At 52.2% G+C, this 21,164-nt stretch overlaps 2 protein-coding genes across 11 annotated transcripts in view; both read left to right on the forward strand.

The window, feature by feature from the left end:
• Nucleotides 1-9,598, forward strand: part of SCMH1 (Scm polycomb group protein homolog 1) — a 166,352-nt gene extending 156,754 nt beyond the window's left edge. For 8 of the 10 annotated variants that reach the window (XM_045548092.1, XM_045548090.1, XM_045548091.1 and 5 more), the window contains 2 exons: nt 7,191-7,333; nt 8,421-9,598. In XM_045548092.1, the coding sequence (XP_045404048.1) occupies nt 7,191-7,333; nt 8,421-8,546 (269 nt within the window). In that variant the 3' untranslated portion in view covers nt 8,547-9,598. Of the gene's footprint in view, nt 1-7,171; nt 7,334-8,420 lie in introns of those variants that run through there. The other 2 variants (XM_045548100.1, XM_045548095.1) reach the window with 2 other exon arrangements.
• A 5,975-nt stretch (nt 9,599-15,573) lies between these two features.
• On the forward strand, nt 15,574-20,008 carry SLFNL1 (schlafen like 1). The gene is given in 5 exon segments (XM_045548101.1): nt 15,574-16,008; nt 17,227-17,241; nt 17,779-18,303; nt 18,569-18,712; nt 19,392-20,008. Coding segments are annotated over 5 exon segments (1,242 nt in total). The 3' UTR covers nt 19,515-20,008.
• Nucleotides 20,009-21,164: the final 1,156 nt, after the last annotated feature.

A 21,164-nucleotide genomic window follows, 5' to 3' on the forward strand; every position in this document is an offset into this window, starting at 1 on the left:
CCAAAGACCTAGAGCCAAAAGGGACAAAGAAGGATTCATCCATTCATCCATTAGCCATTTATTTGAACACCATCTGTGTTTGGCATGGGGATTTAAAAATCGATCACTTTTTGTCCTCAGGTGTCATGGGGGAGACAAACACTTAAGCAGATCATTGTAAAACAGTGTCTTGAGTACAGTGACAGAGATATGGGTAGTATGAAAACAGCAAGAAGGGAGACTTAACCCAAGCTTAGTGTTCAAGGGAAGCTTCCTTGAGGAAGTGACAACTTGTCTGACACTATATAGACGGCCATATCAGGGGTGGTGGAGGAGGGAGAGCTTTCCAGGAAGAGGGGACAACATGAATGAATAAGAGCAAAGGGATACAAAATAGCACAGACTATAACAGGAATCGCATGCAGTTTGAAATTGCTAAAACATAAAATGTAATACTGGGACTTTAAAGAGAAAAGCCTGGAAAGGTGAGGGCTTATATCATAGAAGACCTTAAATGCCATACTAGAAAGTTTAGAATTGATCCTGTAGGCAATGTGAAGCTACTGAAGGCTTTTAATTAAAGGTAATACATGAACAGTTTTGTGTTTTGAATAGATCATTCACTGCTGTGTTGAGTGTGGATCTGAGGAGAGACAAGACTAGAGTGACTGGTTAGGAGGTAACTAGAGTGGGCCAGGCCAAAAGTGACGAAGACTTGGATTAAGGCAAATTAGAGGTTTGGAGAAGAGAAAATGGATTTGAAAACTGTTGACCAGGCACATTTAGTCAGATTTCAGGATTGTGAGGAAAATGGGAGTGGGGAATGTCTCCTAGGTTTCTAGATGTGGTGGCTGGATAGATGGTGGTGCCATTCACTGAGAGAGGGAACCAACCATAGAAGAGAAGGAAGCGAAAGGAGCCCATGGTCATCTAGGTGATATCCAGCAGGAAGCAGCTATCAAGGTCTGATTCTCTGGGAAGAGAACTGGGCTGAAGCTGAATGTTTGGGAGTCACCAACTTACAGATCGTAGCTGAAACTATAGGGTGTGTGACACCCATTTCCAAGAAGTATGTGTTGAATGAAAAGAACAGTTTACCAAAGATGGAGTTCTTTAGACCAACAAAGTTCAGGTGGTGGGAACAGGAAGAGGAGCCCACCAAGAGGACAAGGGAACATTCAAAGTGAGGAGAAACAAAGGAATATGACATTGCAGTGGCCAGGGGTACAGAGAGTGTTTGAAGGAGAGCACAGCACAAGAAAGTTCCAGTAAAACTGAGACTGAGAAATATCTACTGGACTCAGAAATTAGTGGGGAATTGGCAGTCTTAGCAAGAGCAGCTTCAGTGGTGGTAGAGGATGGTGAGGGCAGACTGCAGTTGGTTAGAACATCAAGGGAAGTTTGATGAGAAAAAAGAAAGATGGTAATGAGAGGGACTGTCAGTCAGAAGAAGGTCTTTAGAATGGGAGCACTTTGGACATGTTTGTCAGCAAACAATCTGAGTCCTCCAAGAAGAAGAAATTAAGAATAAAGAAAAGAAGAGAAAGTAAGGCCTTGGGAGTGGTGGGAAGAAATGGGGATCAAGGGTATAGACAGATGGGTCAGTCTCAAGCCAGAAAGAGGCACACCTTCTCTGGGACGGGAGGGAAGAATGAGTGTTTCCATCGGTGAGTAGAGAAAGGGCTGGGTAGGAAAGGAGTGCTGAAAGACTGGACAGGAGAAAATGGGTCAAGAAGGGGATGATTTGCAGGAAACATCAAGAGCCCAGCTATTCTTAGAGACTAGTTAGCCACTTTGCAGGAGCTGTGGTTTTCTTCTGTGGTTCTTAACCACCTAGATACAGGGTGAGAAAAGACAGTTTGAAAATAAAGGTTTTTTGGCTGAGCTAGTAGGGCAAGAGGGGGAGGGAGTAAGTATGCAAAGAAATCAGTGGAGGGATAGCAGTTTAGGTCATCAACCACTGGATCTGGAAAGGCAGGGTGGCAAGGATGCACAGCTGAAGGATGGGGGAAATGGACAGTTTGATATGCTAAAGAACTTTGTGATATAATGGTTGCAGTGGGTATAAGTCCCAAAAGAGTTGGGAAGGTAAGAGGTTGGTGGTCGGAAAATGGGCTGTTTGAAATTCTGAAATGGATTTGTTCCAAATGATGGCAAGAACCAGACAGTGGCCTTGGCCATAGGTATTTGAAGTAGAGTGGAGGTAAAAGCCCCTGGAGGCATGGTAGGTGAATGGGTTGCCTCTGAGGACTATGGCAGGAATTGTGGTGGAAGAGAAGGTACTGAGCTAAGTACCAAAAAGTCTTCATTTAACAAGGGGTAGAAACCCAGAGATCTATAGATAACAGTGACCAGAAAGAGCAGTTAGTTGGGTACATGATCAGCCTCTGAAGACCATGAGCTTTCATAGGAGGATGGTCTAGAAGCAGCAGTGAGGAGCCAGAATGATGTCACCTCCAAACTCCTTTTCTGCCCTCCCCCAGCCCAGAGCTGTGTGAGGTTTGAAAGAATAAGAAGACCCCATTAGCAAAGCCTGAAAAGTGTCCTCAGCAGGGAGAGAGTTTTCTTGAAGGCTGACACTGAGGAAGAAGCCTGTGGCGCCCTTCCCCCGTGTAGCCCCGGCGAGGCAGCAAAATGGAGTCTAAAGAGCTCTCAAGAAGAGGTAGAGCTGAGGGCTGATTCTAGCCTCAGCTCCCTTGCCTTGAGACTTGGGTGAGTCTTCTCACCTCTCAGGTCTTCCTCATATGCAAAATGGAGATGGTGATACCAGCCGGGTCTTTCCACAGGAATGTTAAATGAATCAAAGAAGGGATATGAAATCATTTTGGAAACTAAGTCATTCCCAGGTATGATGGGAGTTACTGTTATTGTTATCTTTCCCAAGGCCCTGTTTCTGCTAGGAGCACCTTACAATAGGCTGCCTCACATGGCACTGTTGTCTCCTAGACATCTTCACTCTTCCTTTGGAACACATCGTGAGTCTCTCTGCCAAGTCATGATCTCAATCTCTTTTGACCCTGAGACCCTCATAAGGCTATAAGAGGATTCTATTTGGTCAGCCCTAGAATCGTTTATCTCAAAGAATTTAGATGTTGTATCTGTCCCCACTCTTATTTCACTAATCCAGGATGCTTAGGCATGACCATATTAGTTAGCCTCTTGTCCATGTGCCTCACCCGCCTTAATCATTCTCAGACTGAGACAGTCATCCCTCCTTGAAGAGCAACTGCCAGCTGTACGCATTGAGGGCTGTGGGGGGAGCCCTGGGCTAGGCTGTCTGCAGAAATGGGAATTGAAGTCAGACAGGGAAGTCACTTCACATCTCTGTTCCCTCAGTTCCCTCCTCTCTAAACTGAAGATGGTGAGGATACCTCCTTGAAGGACTATGGTAAAGGTCAGATGAGCTGACAATGCTGGGGGTTCTTTATAATTTCTAGAATATTGTTCATAATATCAGAGACTTTTTACCACTCCCACCCTGGTGCATGCCCCAGTTGTCTCTTGCCTGGATTATTATAGCAGCCTCCTTCTTAACTGGTCTCCCTTGCTTCTATCCTTGCCCCCTAAAGTCTACTGTTGATACGGACTATGAGAGTGATCCTTCTTATTAGGGTGGAGAACTTAGTAGGAGTTCACAGCACAGGTGGAGAAAAATTTCTCACGCAAAGATTAGTAGATAGATATGTTAAAAAGTTTATTTTATCTTCTTAGAAGAACAGAGAGAATGAGAGAGGGAGAGCAGGGAGACGGTGTGACATCCCAAAGAAAGAGAAGGGGGACGCCAGCACTGAGGCCAGTGGCTTGCCGAGTTATGGGGACAAAGAGAAAGGAAAAAAAATAGTGATTGTTGTGAGAAACTGCTGCATCAGCTCCTTCCTTTCTTCCTGGCGACGAGCTGATAACAGAAACAGTGAGGATGTCAGAGGGCAAGAGTTGGCTCTCCTATCTTTCCTTGAAGAAGGGATTATCAGGATTATCGCAGGAGATGTGACTCTGCCCTTTTCATATGGCTGAAGCCTGAAGCTCGTACCCTGCTATTCACTCAGGAATTCTGTAAAAACAGATCCTCAAAAGCAACTTTAAGAGAGAAACATTTACATCTCTTTTCTGTCTATTCAGCTCTTTTCAGAAGTTGTGCAAAACAGAACTCCTACAGGGTGCCTGTTAGTGAAAGAACTCTTGGGATTGATCTTTAACTGTTACTAAGAAATTGCAGGATTAGGTAGTTTCCTGTTAATTTTACAAGGCTGCCCGTTTCACTTCTCATTGTAAGTTGATTCATGTTACTCTTCTGCTTAAAATCTACCTGTTTCACTCAGAAAAGCTAGCGGTTTTCAGTGGCCTACAGGGTCCTCTACTGTCTGTTCCACCACTTCCTTCTGCCACTCAGCACACACATACGTGCCTCTTGGATCTCATTTCATACCACTTTTTCCTTTCACTCTGCGCTGACCCACTGGCCTTCCTGCTAAACCGTCAACATGCCATCTACTCTTCTGCCTCAAGATCTTTGCTCAAATGTCATTATTTCAGAGATATCTCTCCTGACTGCCACATAAATTAACTACTTCCCACTCACCTGCCTTCATGGAGTTTATACTCTAATGGGAGTAGAGCAGACAAACACATAAATATATGATAGTATTACATATGTGGATTGTCTTAGTCCATTTGGGCTGCTATAACAAAATACCATAAACTGAGTGGCATATAAACAACAGAAATTTATTTCTCAGTTCTGGAGGCTGGGAAGTCCAAGATCAAGGTACCAGCAGATTTGCTGTCTGATGAGGACCTGCTTCCTGGTTCATAGATGGCCATCTTCTCACTGTAATCTCACATAGCCAAAGGGGCAAGGGACCTGTCTCAGGCCTCTTTTATAAGTACTGATCTTATTCATGAGGGCTCTGCCCACCTCCTAAGTCCCACCTCCTAATACCATCACTGTGGGGGTTAGGATTTAACATAAAAATTTGGGGGGAATACATATTCAGTCAATAGCATACTCTGTGTGTATGTGTGTATATATATTTATATATATAGTACTATTTTATATGTATATGTGTATATAATTCCTAGCCCCTAATTAGAGGCATTAGCTAAGATGGTCCAAGAAGACACATGCATATACACTTTCTCCCTGTGTCTTCTCTCTGCTCTCCAGAGTCTCTGCAGTTGGTTTCTCTCTTAGCATCACAGTGGACTTTTAGGTCAGGGAGAATTGACTGGCCCATAGAGCCCCCTTCAACTTCCTGTCTACTAACACCTCTCAAAAGCTATTGGGATTTCTGTGGCTGTAATCTAAACAGCCCCTGCTTGCTAGGGTAGCACACTTCTCCCCAGTCTGGTCAGTGCCCAGCTGCAAGCTTGAAAGACAATATGCTAGAATCTCTTCCCCAGAAAGCAGGGGCTGGGCTGTACTGGGCTGGGCCAGGCAAAGTATGCTTTAAGTTTTAGACCTAGGACCCAGAATGAAGGAAAGTGGGAGGAGATTCTTAGCCTTTGCAGGAGATAGTTAAAGATTAGACCCTTCTACTTGCACAGGTGTGTTAGCTCTGCCACTTGGTAGTTATCTGACAGGGCATCTCGTGGTGCTGAGGATATAGACATAAACATAAGCAAGGCAAGAACCCTGCCTCAATAAGACAGTCTGGTTGGGGATACAGAAAAATACATAAGTAGCTGTTTTATATGATCGTTCATTTGTCTAACAAATGTGTTTGAACATCTACTATGACAGACCAGGCACTCTTTTATGTCAGAGACATAGAAGGGAACAAGACAGAGCTTACATTCTATAGGGAGGAGATCATAAACATAAAATAAATGAATACATGAAATTACTTTAGGTAGTGATGTGTGCTGTGGAAGAAAAAAACTAGGGTAATTGGATTGAGAATGATTATGTGGGTAATTGAGTACTTTTACCAGGAGATCAGAGAAGGCCTCTCTGAGGAGTTGATATTTGAGATGAGACCATAATGTTGAGAAGGAGTTAGGCATGAAAAGATGGAAAAAGAGCATTCTAGACAGAGGAAATTGCAAGTCAAAGAATAAAAGCTGGGCCTATTGAAGAAGCAGAAAGAAGGCTAGTGTGTTTGTAGCATGGCGAGTAAAGGATGACTTGGGGGGAGAGGTGGGTGCAGAGTGTGAAATGAGGCCAAAGGTAAGCAGGGCCTCGCAGTGGAGTGCCTCGTAGACCATGGTAAGCATGGGAAGGAATTCAGATTTCATTTCATGTGCAATGGGAGGCCATTGCATTGAGTTTTTAGAAGATATTGACGTGATTCAGTTACTGCTTTTTAAAGGTTCCTTTGGTTGCATTATGGAGAATAGATTACTAGGTGGTTTGATGGTAGGAAAATGTGTACAGAATGAGCTATAACTAAGAGACACGCTAAATGCTTTGTGAGACCATTTATTTCCAGGTTAGACCAGAAGTTTCATGAAGGAGCTGGTCCTTGAAGTCAACACCTGCTTAGCTAAGGTGGAGTTAGCCCAAAGAAATGGAGAAATTGAAAGGACAGGAGACATATTCTGGGCAGAGGGGATAAAACATGCAAGAGATCTATGACAGATGATGATCAAAATACAGAGATCCCAAAGCCCACAGGGGAAAGGGGAGGAGTTATATTTGAGCCAAAATTGAGATAAAAGCTCTAAGCATAGCACTAAATTACCATTGAGATTCCTGGCCGCCAAGCAAACAGTGTTTTCTGCCTTAGTGTGTCAGGTTGTAGTGAGGTCAGCTAATTCTCCAGGCACTGGGAGAGAATCCGGAGTATTATCTACCACATTTTTCTCCCCACGCCCCAAAGATTTGTCTCTAATTTTGCCCAGCTACCAGGGTCTGTCTAGAAATGGTCCCCCAGAGACAAGGCAAAAGCAGCCCCACCCACCAGCCCCCTGCGGAACCCAAGTAATCCCTTTACCAGCTTGTACCACTGTCTCAGGTTCAGGCTGAATCACAGCCTCCATGCAAGATTTCTTCTGATTATTTCCAAAAATCAAAGTTACCCTTAAATAACAAAGATCTGACTTTCCCTTTGTGGAAAAACTCTTCCCTCCCTAGGCTGTCTCCAGTTCCTCTGCTCATGGTCTAGCACTGCTGTGAGCATTACCTGTAAGGCCACTGAGATGTGCCAAGGAGAGTGGTGGGGATTTACAAACCAGTCCTCACCTGTTATGGTAGGTGCCCTCCTGTCCTGCAGGGTCGGACCGATACCTGGAAAGCCGGGATGCCTCTCGACTGAGTGGCCGGGACCCCTCCTCATGGACAGTCGAGGACGTGATGCAGTTTGTCCGGGAAGCTGATCCTCAGCTTGGACCTCACGCTGACCTCTTTCGCAAACACGTAGGTGCCCCTGCCTGACCTCTCCCAGGTTTGCTGGGAGTTTTGCTTCTGCAACTTATAGACTCTGAAAGGGCATTGGCTACGTATTTGTTCCAGGTCCCTTGAAACTAAACACAGGAGACATCATAAACACTTAAAAACAGAATCTTGGGTCTCAAACAGACCTCATCAGACACTGTGTTCAGCTCACTCTTTTAGTGTAGGATGTGATACAGCCTCATTGCTACTAGATCTGTGGCTTGGGGTACTCAGTTCGAGGGACAGGGATTTCAATCTCTTTTCCCAAGAGTGCTTGCTCTCCCATCTGCCTGCCTTGGTGTGAAAATCAGGGGCCTCAACCTAAGTTAAAGAGTCCCTTGCCAGGTGACCCCCAACTCTCCACCTTCATCGGTCCCCCATCATCTGCTTCCCCTCCATGAATTCCCAACATCTGTTCAAGTGACCATTTGGCTCCATGGCCAGGGATTGCTCCTGACCCCCCTGCTGTGACCATAGACCTGATCTGGGGCTCCAACCTGCTTCCCGCGGCCCTTGCTGCTGGTGCTGTCCTCCCTGTGGGTAGCAGAGCAGGTCTGCTACCTTTGTGGTCACTTCAGTCCTTCACACCAGATGGGCGTGGCGGGGGCTCTTTGATCACAGCTGCTCAGCATGTGCCTCCTTTGTGCCTAGCTCACACAGAGGGGTCTCTGCTGCTCAGGAAAGACAGTGACTCATAGAATAACCGTGAAGGTCAATATAAAAACCACTGGTGACAATACAAAAATAGGCCCACTGACTGGGGAGGCTTCCTGGGCGAGCTGGAGTCGCGCTGCGCCTCAGTGGTTTGGGAGGGTGGGAGGCTGCCTCTCAGGTGGCAGAGAAGGGAGGTGGTACAGTGTGTGTGGAGAACCTAATCTGGTGGGTTCAGCAGCAGATGTCTGAGAAGGAGGGACACTTAGAGACAAAAGGTAAGGACAACAGGCAGGCTTCAGTGTCACAGCAGGTTAACCAGACTGGACTCTTATGTGTTTGGCACTTCCATGGGTGGCCTTCAATCAGACTCTGATGGAGCCTCCCCCTCCACTTCTGCCCACCTCCCCACCCCCAGGAGATCGATGGCAAGGCCCTGCTGCTGCTGCGCAGTGACATGATGATGAAGTACATGGGTCTGAAGCTGGGGCCCGCACTCAAGCTCTCCTACCACATTGACCGGCTAAAGCAGGGCAAGTTTTGAACGGAGAGACGCAGCTTCAACAACTGAGTGGTCAAGCAGGTGGGGGCACTCTTCTCCCAGGAAGGAGGGCCGTCAGCCCACTCCCAGGCGCCTCAGTGGGGTTCCAGGCCACCTCAGGACTCTAGGAGGCTGTGCGGAGCCACCACTGCTACCCCCTCCTACCGCGATACGTCCTTCCATGAAGGACTGAGGAGGGGAGAGTGTGGGCCCAGGGCTGGCGCTGCTCTTCCCCTCAGGCCTGCCGTGGCTCTGCGGTCCCCTCTATTTATTTCTGAAACCTGGCCAGCCTCTCACCAGGAGTTTAGACTGAACACCTTCACAGTGTTGGAGGAAGAGGCCAACTCTAGGGCCTTGGAAGACAGGTCCCTGAATTGACACTCACATCCAGGCCCCCAGCCACCGCCTGGGCTTGGTGTGGCCCCCCATCGCCCCACAGCCCCTGCCTTCTCACCAGATCCCCAGACTCTAAACTCATGGTGCAAACCTCTATCTTTTTTAAAAAAAAGATCTTTTCTTACTGTTAATTTATTGTTTCTGGCACTTGGGCAAACCCTCTAGTTAATACTCCTCTCACACCAGACACTGGGTTTCAGGAGGGGGGGACTGCCCCGCCCTGGTCCCAGAGAGGCCCTCTCCATGTAGGCGCGGCCCCTTTTCAGAGGACACTGCTCTAGGGCATTTTCTCTTCGGGATGGACAGACACTTAAAGCCTCAACCACATCACTCAGTATGGTGAGGAATAGGTCCCTGTCACCTTCCTCTGTCTTTCCCTACTGGGACCTTTCTAGCCCCAGGCCTCATCTGCAGGAATGAGAGTCCCCTGCCTCTTACTGTCACCCACCACAGCTCCTTGCTCTGGCCAGAATTGCTGCCGAAAAAGATGGGCCCAGTGATTTTAGGCCAAGGAGGCCCTAAGGTGGATGGGAGGGGAGGGTCTCCACCCCCTCTGCTGTCCATATGCTTCCTCGTAAGCAAGTCAGCAGCACAGCTGCTCCCGCTGCCATCTGGACTTATTTTATGTCAATTTGTTTATAAATAAAAACCAATATAGATGCCAGTGTCTTTTTAATCAGTTGACAGCCAAATCACTATGCATTCAATAGTCAGGTCGCTCCCTTTCTCTTGGTCTTAGTTTTCTCATATACAAAATGAGGATCCTGGACAAGATTATCCTTAAGAATTCTTGTAATTCCAGCAGTCCCTAAAGAACAGACTTCCAAATGCCCACTGGGGCCCCAGCATTGTGGAGGCCCCCTGGAAAGACAGTGTGTGCGTCCAGTCTCTGCCCTCAGACGGCTTTGCTTGGGCGTAGCCAGACAGTGGTAAGTGCAGCAGCCACGCAAAGCCAGACAGAGCAGGAAGGAGCAATATTGGGGTCAGTAACTCCAAAGAGCCTCCCTGGCTGGGTTCATCCTCATCCTCGTGGGGTGAGGAGAGATGCAGGCCAGCCTCGCCATGATGGGCCTGCACTGTACCCTTTGTTCTGACCAGGGACCAGGTTGTTCAAGTTCAGGGCCATATATCCCTTTTTATAATGGGGGTGGGGTGTTTGGAAGAGGAGGAGGAAGAGTAGGTGTAGGGGGCAGCAGCTCAGTGCAGTATAATCTGATAATAACGCTTGTATGTCACTATGTGCCACATGAGCTGCTCTACATGAATTAGAATTATCTCACTTAATCTTCACAACAAACCCATTTTATAGATGAGGAAACTTAAGCTCATGTCACACAGGCAGGAAGTACCAAAGTAGGCATTTGACTCCAAGGCTGAGGTTCTAGGTGGTACACCTATTTGCCGTGAAGCTTCATGGGGTCATTTCCCTTCTTTGGCCCCATCTGGCCATGGGAGGTTTGGATGAGATTCCTAAGGGCCCTGGCAGCTCTGACATCATGACTAACTTATCTTTTCTACTTGGCCACTGGGAGGTTCTCACATAATCACTGTGAAGCAATCAGGGTCAAGGCTGCCAAACCAGAACAGGCCCCCATTTTCTGCAGACTCCCGGCCCCTGGGTTCTGGTAGGCTGTGCTGTGCATTCAGGGCACTTTCACAGAGGTCTTGCTGAGCCTTACCAGCGGATGTGATCCTCACCCAGGAGACACAGGAACTGAGGGAAACACTGGCACATGTGCACTGGCCAGACGTGCCACAAGGTTGGGCCTTGTGAAGCGAAGTGGCACCCACCCTGCCTTATACCCTCTTATCACCGAAAGTATGTAACTTAATAACGAACGTTGTTTTGAGGGCTTATGGGGCTGGGTTGTTTCTGTACATTATCTTGTTTCAACCTCACAGCAACTGCTATGTTACCCCAGTTTTAGAGATATTTAGAGGTTAAGTTACTTGCCTACAACTCCATAGCTATTAGGGGTTACAATACATCATACTGCTTACAGCTCCCTCCAGGAGCCTGTCTTAGATCCAGCTACCTTCAGACTCAGGACTCCACAGGCTGTGTAGCACTGGGCGTGGAGTTTACTTTGAAGGCTGGGTGACAGGAAACAGCCTGCCAGCAGGACAGCATGAAGCAGTCCTTGGTGGGGAGGGTCGTCCTTGCGGAGCCCAGTCATCAGGAGCTATTCTCCTTGGTTGCCCAGGTGACAGCTCAGGTACAAGGAAATGAGACATTCAGGAAAAAATGGGGCTTGCCTTGGCTTAAAAACATCATACCCCAAAGGAGCTAATACCTCTTTGAGCAACTCAGTAGGCATATAGCTTCCAGCAACTCCGCAAGGGAAATACCCGGTTGAGTCATTACCGGTAGCAAGCCCAAAGTTGTGGCATTTTAGCAAGTGTTTGTAGTTAATACATTGAACTCCAAGTCCAGATAATTTACAATCGGGATCATTTTTACCATGAGTAATGTTGCCTTGAAACAATTAATGTTCCACTTTTATCTGGTTTCCAGGGTTAAAAAGAACTAGAAAGGTAACCAAATGTCAAGTTCTGCAGGAAGGGAGAGGATTTAACCCGTTATTCATATTACCCTAACCTCTTGGGTCAGAACTGAATGTCTGAAAAAAAAAAACCCTCAACTTTTGAAATAATTCCACAGAGCCAAGCCTTCTAGTAGTGACCCAGAGTCATCAAAAGCAGTTGAAATGGCCTCAGGCAGGCCCAGCGTGCACGTGCTGGAGTGCACAGGAGACCGCTCTGTGGGCCCCAGCAGTCCAGCAGCCATGAAGTGGGAAGGCGTGTGGTAAAGCAGGATGGGGGGACAGAGCCCTCGTGGCATCAGCTTCATGTGCCCACCCTCAATGCCGTGATGGGGAGATGACGTTGACCTCGTGCTGAGATCAGGAGGGAAACACCAGGCATTCAGGAGGTAACTGAGAGTCTAGGCTCCACTTAAGGCTGAATCCAAAGAAGGGTAGGTCATTTTTCTGGAACCCTCTACCCTCTCCCCATCCTTGGCTCCTCCCTGCCTGCTGGCCACATGGTCCACATCCGCCCTCCACTCTTCCTCCAATGTCCAGACACTCCTTGTTGGCATCCTTGTGGAACTCCCTGACGTCCTTCTCTGGAGTGTGGCACTGGTGGGCCAAGTGGACACACTGTTTCTGTCCTCATGCTCCTTGGAAGAGCCTGAAGGTGACTCACCTCTGCTTACCACCAAAGATAACAACGTGGAAAACTTTGAGAAGAAGAGAGTCCAGACACTCCTCCCCTTCCCAGCCCTCGGCTTTTTGCAGCCTCTTTACCCTAATACCCTGAGTCACTGGATCTGGCCTTGCTGCCACATTCCTTCATTCCCGCATTCCTGTGAGAGCAGCTCATGGGTGGCCTCAGCTTCAAACCTCCAGCCCAGGGACAGCCACAGCCAGGTGTTGTGCCTGCAATGCCAAAGCCACTGCGGATGCTCACAGAGGCCAGCAGTACCCAGAGCACAGACACAGCCGTAGCCACTCTGATCTCAAGATACCCCGTGGTGGCTGGGGCTAGATCCTGCCAGAAGTCAGGCTTGAATCTACAGGCAGTTGGTGGTATGAAGCAGGGGTGACATGGGTCCCAGGACCTTGAAGGCTGCATCCACAACACCCCGTCTCAGAGTTGCTCTTCTTTTAACACCCACGTCCTCCCACGTGTGACTGAGCTCATGCCCCTTCCCTGCCCCTCTGCTCCTTCACTGGCCTCCCTGGGCAGTTAGCAAAGACTATGATTTTGGAGCTGTGGGCAGACAAGAAGGCGGACACCTGTCATGATATGGCTTCAGAGATTATGGCCGTGTGGGCCACCAAGTGGACACCGTCCAGATAACATGAAAAGAGGCATTCCACAGCATCTCTGCGCCTCATCTTTATGCCCCACCTCACATTCATAAACAGCCTTAAATTCCAAGGTTTTCCCTGCAGTGCTAAATGCAGTTTGTCAGTAAGGTCACAGACATCCAGCAGGAGGAGTGACAGGGCTGCTTTTCCCACAGCCCCAGACTCACCACTCTGAGCTGCCTGCAGAGCACCTGTACTTTCTAATACTATTAGAAAGCCCGAGATGCTGTAAATAAGTCTATTATATTGCAATTCATTTCTGTACTTAAAATTTTTTTGTAAACGTATTCAGTGCTTACAATGAAAGACAATTTTACCCCCACCCACAAAAAGAAGTGGAACTGATGTCCAGCCCACATAAGGCTGTTAAAGGCTCCAGAGAAACACATATAGAGTGCCTTAAAGAGATGGCCAGTGAGAGTAGGGGGAGTTTTAGCACTCAAGTCAGTTTGGGAAATTTCATGCAGAACAGCCACCCGATAGCAAGGTCTCTAGGTAAGGAGGGGGGACACCCCTGGCTGTGTTCAGGTGTTTCATCTGCAGGGTGCCTCTCCTGGCCGCTGTCTGTTTCTGCACTACTCAACCTCAGCACGACTTGAGTTGACCCTCTCAAAACTACAGCCTCAGTTGTCCAGCTGCTGCGAGAGCAGCTCATGGATGGCAGAAACAAGAAAGGCTTGAGGGAGGAGGGTGAGGGCATGGGGAGCCATCATTCCCTGGCTCAGAGCTACAGTCACAGCTGAGTCCCACCTGGCTTCAACGGAGGGCAAGGAGAGGTCACCTGACGGGCTCTCCCCAGAGCCTCACACTGCCACCATTTGGGACCTGGGCCTCTCCCTTGCCCCCACACCATAGTCTGTTTACTCACGTTCCCTACCAAGCTACTCCCTCGGTCCCTACAGGAACGTTCAGTGACATCTTCAGAATGGCTGCTTGCAAGGAAAGCAGCTTCTCTTCGATGTCAAACAGCTTCCTTAGTTGAAGCATCTGCCTGTGGCCTCCATCCTCACTGCCCCAGTCAGGGCTTCCGGAAGCAGTGTGGGCCGCAGATGAACAGCACGTACCACAGCCCCCACCTGTCCAAGAACAGATTAATGAAAGCTAATCCATTAATAAAAGTTGTGTGCCACCCATGTCTTGGTTCCCATCAAACAGCAGGTAACAACCCTGTCCTTCCAAAGAGATGGCAATGCTTGACCCATTTTTCAGGGCTCTTCTGGACGGCAGCCTCTGTCTGTGGCGTAGAGAAGGGCTTGGCGTTGGGGGAGCCCTGGACCCCGCCACATGCATTCTTATCCATCAGTGGGCCCTGTCAGTGCTCAGTGGAGCCTGGGATTAGTGACTGGAGAGAGAGGTGGAGGCTGTAGGTGACAGGACTGAAAGAGGTGGCAACTGGTGGCCTGTGTGGGCACTGGGGCCTAGAGAGATGTTATGGCTGGAGGAAAGTCTTCAGCCCCTGGGTCCTGGACGCTGTCAGAGAGTGGGAGCCCCGTGGCCAAGCTGCAAGGTGGGTGGGCAGCTGTATCTGCTTCCAGTGTGGTGGGGTCCACAGGGAGCTGGGGAGTTTCCTGTCTGCATGCGGCTGGCCAAGAAGGCATTGTTGACCCTCATGAGATCACAGAGGAAGCTGCGCGGGCCCCGCCCACTTCCTATAACCCTGGTTCTTACTGCCCCCCATGCCAAGCCCCCAAGTACCCTGAGAGCTGCTGGCCGGGGGTCAGAGGGTTGTGGGAGCTCAGGTCAGGCACCTCCCGTGCTCCCCCAGGAGCCATCAGGACATGAAGGTCATAGGCCGCCTTCCCTTTCCTGCTATTCTGTTTGACCTGAATGCCTGACCTCAGCCATGGTAGCCGCAGGCCCTGACTGCCTCAAGGACTCTATCTGAAAAGATGCAGACTATGGGTACCTACCACGCAAACCGGAGGCTGGGTATGTGGGGTCATCGGTAGAGGGACGACCCCACACACCCTTAGCTCAGGAGTGAGGCTCCTTGGCCTGGGGGCAGGGGGTGCAAAAGCCTCAGCTCTAACCCCTGTTCTGCCCCTCCTCACTTCTGCTCTCTGGACCAAAAATGGTGGCCTCAGTCTAGACTGGGAGTTCTTAGGGTCTGTGAGTGTCCTCACGTTATATGTACATATGCCAAGGCCGTTTTTCTGGGGAGGGGCCATACGTTCGTCGATGTGCCAAAAGTGTGAGAACCTCTGCTCCAAAGCCCTCTGACCCGGCCCTGACAAGTTTCCAGCAATGGGGCTGCTGGCCAGTCCTGAGGGTCCGGGCTTAAGGCCTCTTCTCCAAAAGGCCCTCTTGAAAAGGTTTCGCTGGTGCCCGGAGGCAATCTTCCGGTGGGCAGGAAACCCTGAGGGGACCTAGGAGGCCCCTGGCCTGTGGATTGGGAGGGAAGACAGGACCCCTGGGGCCATGGGCAGGACACTGTGGGGCCCTCGGAGACCTGAGTTCTGGTCCCTTCTGCCCCTCTTTGGGCAAATCCTCTGTCTCCCCACAGGCTGTGTCTGGCTCAGTCCTGCCTGACTCCTCTTTCCTGTCCTAGGCCGTGGGTGGGTGACAGGCCCCTTCCTGCCGGCCCTCTGTGCTCTCCCTCTCCCTCGCTCTGGCCCTGCCCGGCTCTGCCAATCTGCGAGCCTCCCAGGAGCCCTGGCGCCCTGAGTCCCTTGGGAGGCCCTGGGCCAAGCGGCGAGTCCAGGCCCTGGGAGGAGCAGCCTGCAGTGAGGAGTCCCCGAACCCCTGCGAGGGACACTCCCATGATCCCCAGGAAGAGATCAGCGTAAACACAGGTGTGGGAGCCCCTCATGGAGCCCCGGGGTGAGCAGCCTCTACAAGAGCTCCCCCCAGAAGAGTCCCTGCCCAAGGACTCGGGCCTCCAGGCGGCTCCCGGAATGCACACTCTGTATGTGGGACATCTGAACCCCCAGTTCTCAGTGCCCGTGCTCACTTGCCTGCTGCGAGACACCTTGGAGCGGCTTGAGCTGCCGGTGGCGCGGGAGCACATCGAGGTGGTGCGGCGGCCGCGCAAGGCCTACGCACTGGTGCAGGTGGCCACCCACAGGGCCGCCTTGGCCTCCCTGCCCTGGCGCCTGCAGATGGCCCTGGAGGAGCACCTGATCCTCAAGGAACTGGCAGCGCACGGGAAGGAGCTGGTGGTGGGTGAGGGCCGGGGGCCCTTAAACCGCCGAGAGGTAAGTGGGACTTTCCCCAAGCACGGGGACTTTTCTCCAAAGCTTCCCCCTGCGGGACAGGCCTGGGTGTGAATGGCCTGCGGAGTCGGGGTGGAGGGGTGTCTTTGAGGAATGGAGACAAACCTGCCAACTTGGGGGCTGCTGCTCAAATGCCCATGGCTTGAGGTGGTACTGCCAGCTTCCACCCAGAGGGCCACTGGGCCTTGCAGTGCAACCCAGGTGCTTGGGCAAAGAAAGGCCAAAGGGTGGCCTCCTCCTTGAGTTCTTTTACATTTCAGCCTCCGGGCCTGGGAGGCCATAGGCTACACAGGGGTCCTGGCTTCTCCTTGGCCCCGCTCATTTGCTCAGTTGACAGACATGCCCACTGTGTGCCAGGAGGAAGGCAGGTTACAGGCCCAGGTCCTGCCCTCCGGGAGCCCTGCGTCTGTGAACAGAACCGGATACAGCTGGTCACAGAGCTGCGAGGTGGCTGTGCTCGGAGCTGTGGGAGGACAGAAAGGGTTCACACTGCTCTCTGGGGACAAATTCACAGGGGAGTGAAACCCCAACTGGCACTTAGGGAGTTTTGACAGGTACTGGGGGAAGGACATTCCAGGCAAGGGACACAGCTCGTGCAAAACAACCCTGGGGGTGAAGGGCAATGTTGCATTTGCAGAAGGACAAGCCATTTCTTGTCATTGGACCTCAGGATGAAGGCTGTAGGGGGAACTGAGGAAGGAGCTAGGCCAGGGGGTAGGGACCAGGTCACCAAGGCTGTAGACCAAGGCAGAGCAGGGGGCTTTATTGGGGGGTGGGAAGTTAGGGCAGGTCACTCCATGAGTCAGACGATCTTAGTTTTTCTTCTTTCGGGGTGAAAACTCATGGTGTTTAAACTGTTGCAGAACTAAACAGTTCTGTGACTCACATTTCTACACATGTGCCTGATGTCACGTTTGTATGACAATTTTCCCGTTTCTAAGACTGATAAATTTGTCTTCTCTGTGGAGCTGCAGGGCTAGCAGGGATGTGCCCCAGTGCACACTCAGGAAAGGGCTGTGAGGGGCAGTGACAATCCAACTGGCACTTAGGGTCAGTGAGGAGGGTGGCTGGGAAGGGGGAAGCCTGGAGGTGGGGAGACCAGCGAGGGGCTGGCTGGGGAGGCCCAGGCCGGGAAGTGGCCGTGAGGAGGCTCATGCCCAGAGACTTCAAGCAGGGCAGAAACCCCGGAAGGGGACTCAGGAGAAGCAGAGGAGAGTTGAGATTCAGGGGGAATTTTCAGTAGTCTGGAAAGTGGTGGGCCAAGGTTCCAGAGAGATCAGGAAGGGGGTGGGGGCTCTGGGAGCCCCTCTCAATTCAGAGGCCTGCAGCTCTGTGACACCCCTGTCAGGGTGCTGAGATACTTCCCGGAATCATCTGGTCCTGGGCCTTGCAGGCCTGTCTGCAACCCAAGTGGGACGAGAGTGGCCCACAGGTGTCCCAGCTCCCAGCCTCAGGAAGCAGAAACCTCTTCTTACCCAGCAGGCACCCACAGCTCAGCTAGGAAGAGGGCCCAGCCCACAGGGGAAGGAGCAGTGGCCGGTCTGAACCTTTGATCCAGCAGGGTTTCTCGCACCGGTTGCAGGAGGGTGGGCAGAATTGGGCTCCTCAGCCTAGGGGAGCAGGTATCAGGATGCCTGTGGGGGCTGGTCCCCAGACGGGTGCAGCTGGGGGTTCTCGCAGTCTGTCTCAAGGTTGAGGGTCCCAACTTCTGCCTGGACCCATACACCCTGCTTTTGATCTCCACCCCAGCAGGAGGAGGACAGTGGCCTGAGTCCAGGCCCCAGCCCCAGCCCCAGCCCCAGCCCGGACTCCGGCCTCCCAGTGCCTGCCTGGCCTACAGTCACGTCGGCCAAACGGCCCCGGGCCCGGCAGCAGCAGAGCTGCCACAGCCGGCCCAGCGGCGTCTGCTCCGACAGCGCCATCATGCACCAGGAGATCCTGGGCCAGGAGCAGCTGTTCCAGGGCGCCTTCCTGGGCAGCGAGACACGCAACATGGAGTTCAAGCGGGGCGGCGGCGAGTACCTGAACCTGGCCTTCAAGCACCACGTGCGGCGCTACGTGTGCGCCTTCCTCAATAGCGAGGGCGGCAGCCTGCTCGTGGGCGTGGAGGACAGCGGCCTGGTGCAGGGCATCCGCTGCAGCCACCGCGATGAGGACCGCACACGCCTGCTGGTGGACTCCGTCCTGCAGGGCTTCAAGCCCCAGGTCTTTCCCAACGCCTACACCCTCACCTTCATCCCCGTGGTCAGCACCTCCACGACCAGTGTTCCCCTCAAGGTGAGCCTGCGGCACGGGAAGGCCTCTGGGTCTGTTTGGTCATCTGTCATCACTCAACAAGACGATGGCCCATGCGGCTCTGCGGGGCGTGCCAGGGCCAGGAGCGGCGGAGCAGGGCACAGAGGAGAGGCTGGGGCAGCCCCTGCGCCCGCCCTGCCAAGCTGCCCGACAGAGCCAGAGAGCAATGAGGAGTGGTCTGAGCGGGGTTGGGGGCCGCCAACTCTCAGGTGCAGCACCTGCCAGAGCTGCTGTTGCCCTTCCCAAGGTGATCCGCCTGACCGTGCACACCCCCAAGGCCCAGGGCGAGCCCCAGCTCTACCAGACAGACCAGGGGGAGGTGTTCCTGCGGCGCGAGGGGAGCATCCAGGGCCCACTGTCCGCCAGCGCCATCCAGGAGTGGTGCAGGCAGGTAAGGAAGCCCAGGGGGCAGGTGCGGTGGGGCCAAGCTGACCCCAAGGCCCTTTGGCCACTCACCGAGCAGCCCTGGGCCAGCCCTCACGTTTCCCTGGGTCCTGCGTCACCCCATGAATACATGGGAGGGGTGGAATTAAAATTACCCCACTAACATCCCCCACGCCACTGCTCAGTGGCTGGTGGGAGAGGCCCAAGTGCTCTCTTAAAAATCTATACAGCGTCCCACTTCCCGCGGTGCCTGCATAGCCCCCATGGGCGGTTAAGGCCTTCAATCCTGAGTGGCTGAGGAAGAGACCTGAATATTCAGAAGTCACCAGGAAACCCCGAGGACTATGTACTGCATTTTAGGGCAGGCCCTAAAGAAAGGAGGCAGGGGTGCTGGAGCAGCCCCAAGGAAAAGCCTTTTCAAGAGCGGAACATCGGGTGGTGGAAAAGCAGAGGACGGCTGGGGGTGCGGAGGCTGCATCCCCAGGCCTGGCACACTGGCAGCTTCTCTCTAGGACCCCAGGGCTGATGTGGTCACGGGGGCAAAATGGCCGAGGGACCTGGTCCCTGCCTAGCTGAGAGGCCCCCAGGCTCCCTGGGCTTTCCCTCCCCGAGTTCAAGCCCAGGCGGGGGGGTGGGCTGGCCCGGGACGATGTCGGCGCAGCCACCTGCTTCTACGACGTCCTCAGAAGTGGATGGTGGAGCTGGGCCGGCTGGAGGAAAAGGTGAAGGTGCTGACGGCGGAGAAGGAGCAGCTCCAGCAGCAGCTGCGGCGGCACTGGCCCGTGTCCTGCACCTGCTGCGTCCTGTGAGGGCGCCAGCGAGCGGCACGACGGCACTGCGCCCTCCGCAGGGAGCTGCAGGGATTTCCTGTTTACACCTGAGTCCTACCAATAAAACCCATCCGGGCCACTCAGAGCTCCTTCAACACGGCACCTCGGCTGGTCCCCACGTGGCTTCAACCCTGAGCAGACCCTGGTCTGTGCAGCTAAGAAATTGCTCTCAGCACTATCTCCGAGGAACCTTACTTTCAGTAAGAATTTGTAAAACCTTGGCCAGAGTTACCCTAGGGCTGAGCTAGAAGGGACTGTCCCTCTTCCTAAAATGCTCATTTGGCCCAGGGTGGGGTCTGTGACTCCAGTTGGCTAGACTGGTGCCAGAAAGGATATGTCATCCTGGAGCCCCTTGCAGATGGCGAGACACATTTGGTGACTGTGGTCACAGGGCAGACAGGCCACCCTGCAGCCCCCACCCTGGACTTGCCGGAACCTGTGGCTGTCAGAGCTCTCTAATAAATTGCACATGCCTGGGGCAAGAATGGTTCTTACTCGGACACTTGGTCAGCTGGTCAGACGCTGCTGGGTCGTGAGTGCCATGCCCAGCCCACCAGCCCTGGGCTCCTACAGCGCAGGGCCGCTGGGGAGAATGACAGTCGGTCGGGCTGCAGTCCAGCTCTGTCTTAAAGACCAGGAGCCAGAGGGCAAAGTGCTATGCCTCTGCTTCAGCCACTTCACCTAAGACAATGACAACGGGCAGGGGGCAGGGCCATTTGTCATCTGTGCTGGCTATGGCAGAGCAGCACCTGCACAGGAAGGGTCTGACTCCCATTCCAAGACCCCTCCTGCCACAGGAGAGGATTTCTGCTCTGGCCATTTCCCCTGCTATCTCCACCAGCCAAGCCAGGCACTGAAAAGCCAGTCTGACCCTGCTGTGCCTGCACCCAAAGCCCCCCAAGCTCCCCATCTCATCAAAAGCCCAACAATGGCCCACACAGCTCTCCACGACCAGCCCACCTGACCTTAACCTCTTTTGCCCTTGCACAAACCATTCCAGCTACACTGACCAGCTCGTCTCATTTGCACACCTGCCTCTGGGCCTTTGCACTGGCTGCTACCCCTGCCTGCAACACCCCCCAGGTAGCTGCATGGCTCCTATTTCCTTTCCTCTCTACCTTCAAGTCCCTGCTCAACTTTCCTCCAGTCCTCTTTTAAATTACACCACCTCCCAGCATGGCCATTCCTCCCTTTCCTGCTTCCATCTTTGTTCTCCGTAGGACTGTCACACTGTGTAGATTTGGTGTTTCCCCCACTAAAATGCATGCTCTGAGGGACAGAGATTTGGTATGGCTGCCATGTGGTAGATACCCACTATCTGCTGATGAAACAAGCAAGGATACTCCTAAATTTGGGGTGTGAGCCACCAGAAATGCATTTAACCTTGTCAAACAGGGCATTTCACAGGACTGGGGTCCCATGGAACACATTTCAGTTGACTCTCTAAAACTTCCTTGGTCTAGGGGCCCTTGGCCACATCCATAGAGTACACAGACAAGAATAGCTTCAGGACTCCAGCCCTTCTACTCAGCAGCCAGGTGACATCTCCTAACCAGTCAATACTGCTCTGAGGGCAGGCACGGTGGCTCACGCCTGTAATCCTAACACTCTGGGAGACCGAGGAAGGCA

The sequence above is a fragment of the Lemur catta genome, chromosome 3 (genome assembly GCF_020740605.2).
Source record: "Lemur catta isolate mLemCat1 chromosome 3, mLemCat1.pri, whole genome shotgun sequence".
In the NCBI taxonomy this organism is placed as follows: Eukaryota; Metazoa; Chordata; class Mammalia; order Primates; family Lemuridae; genus Lemur; species Lemur catta.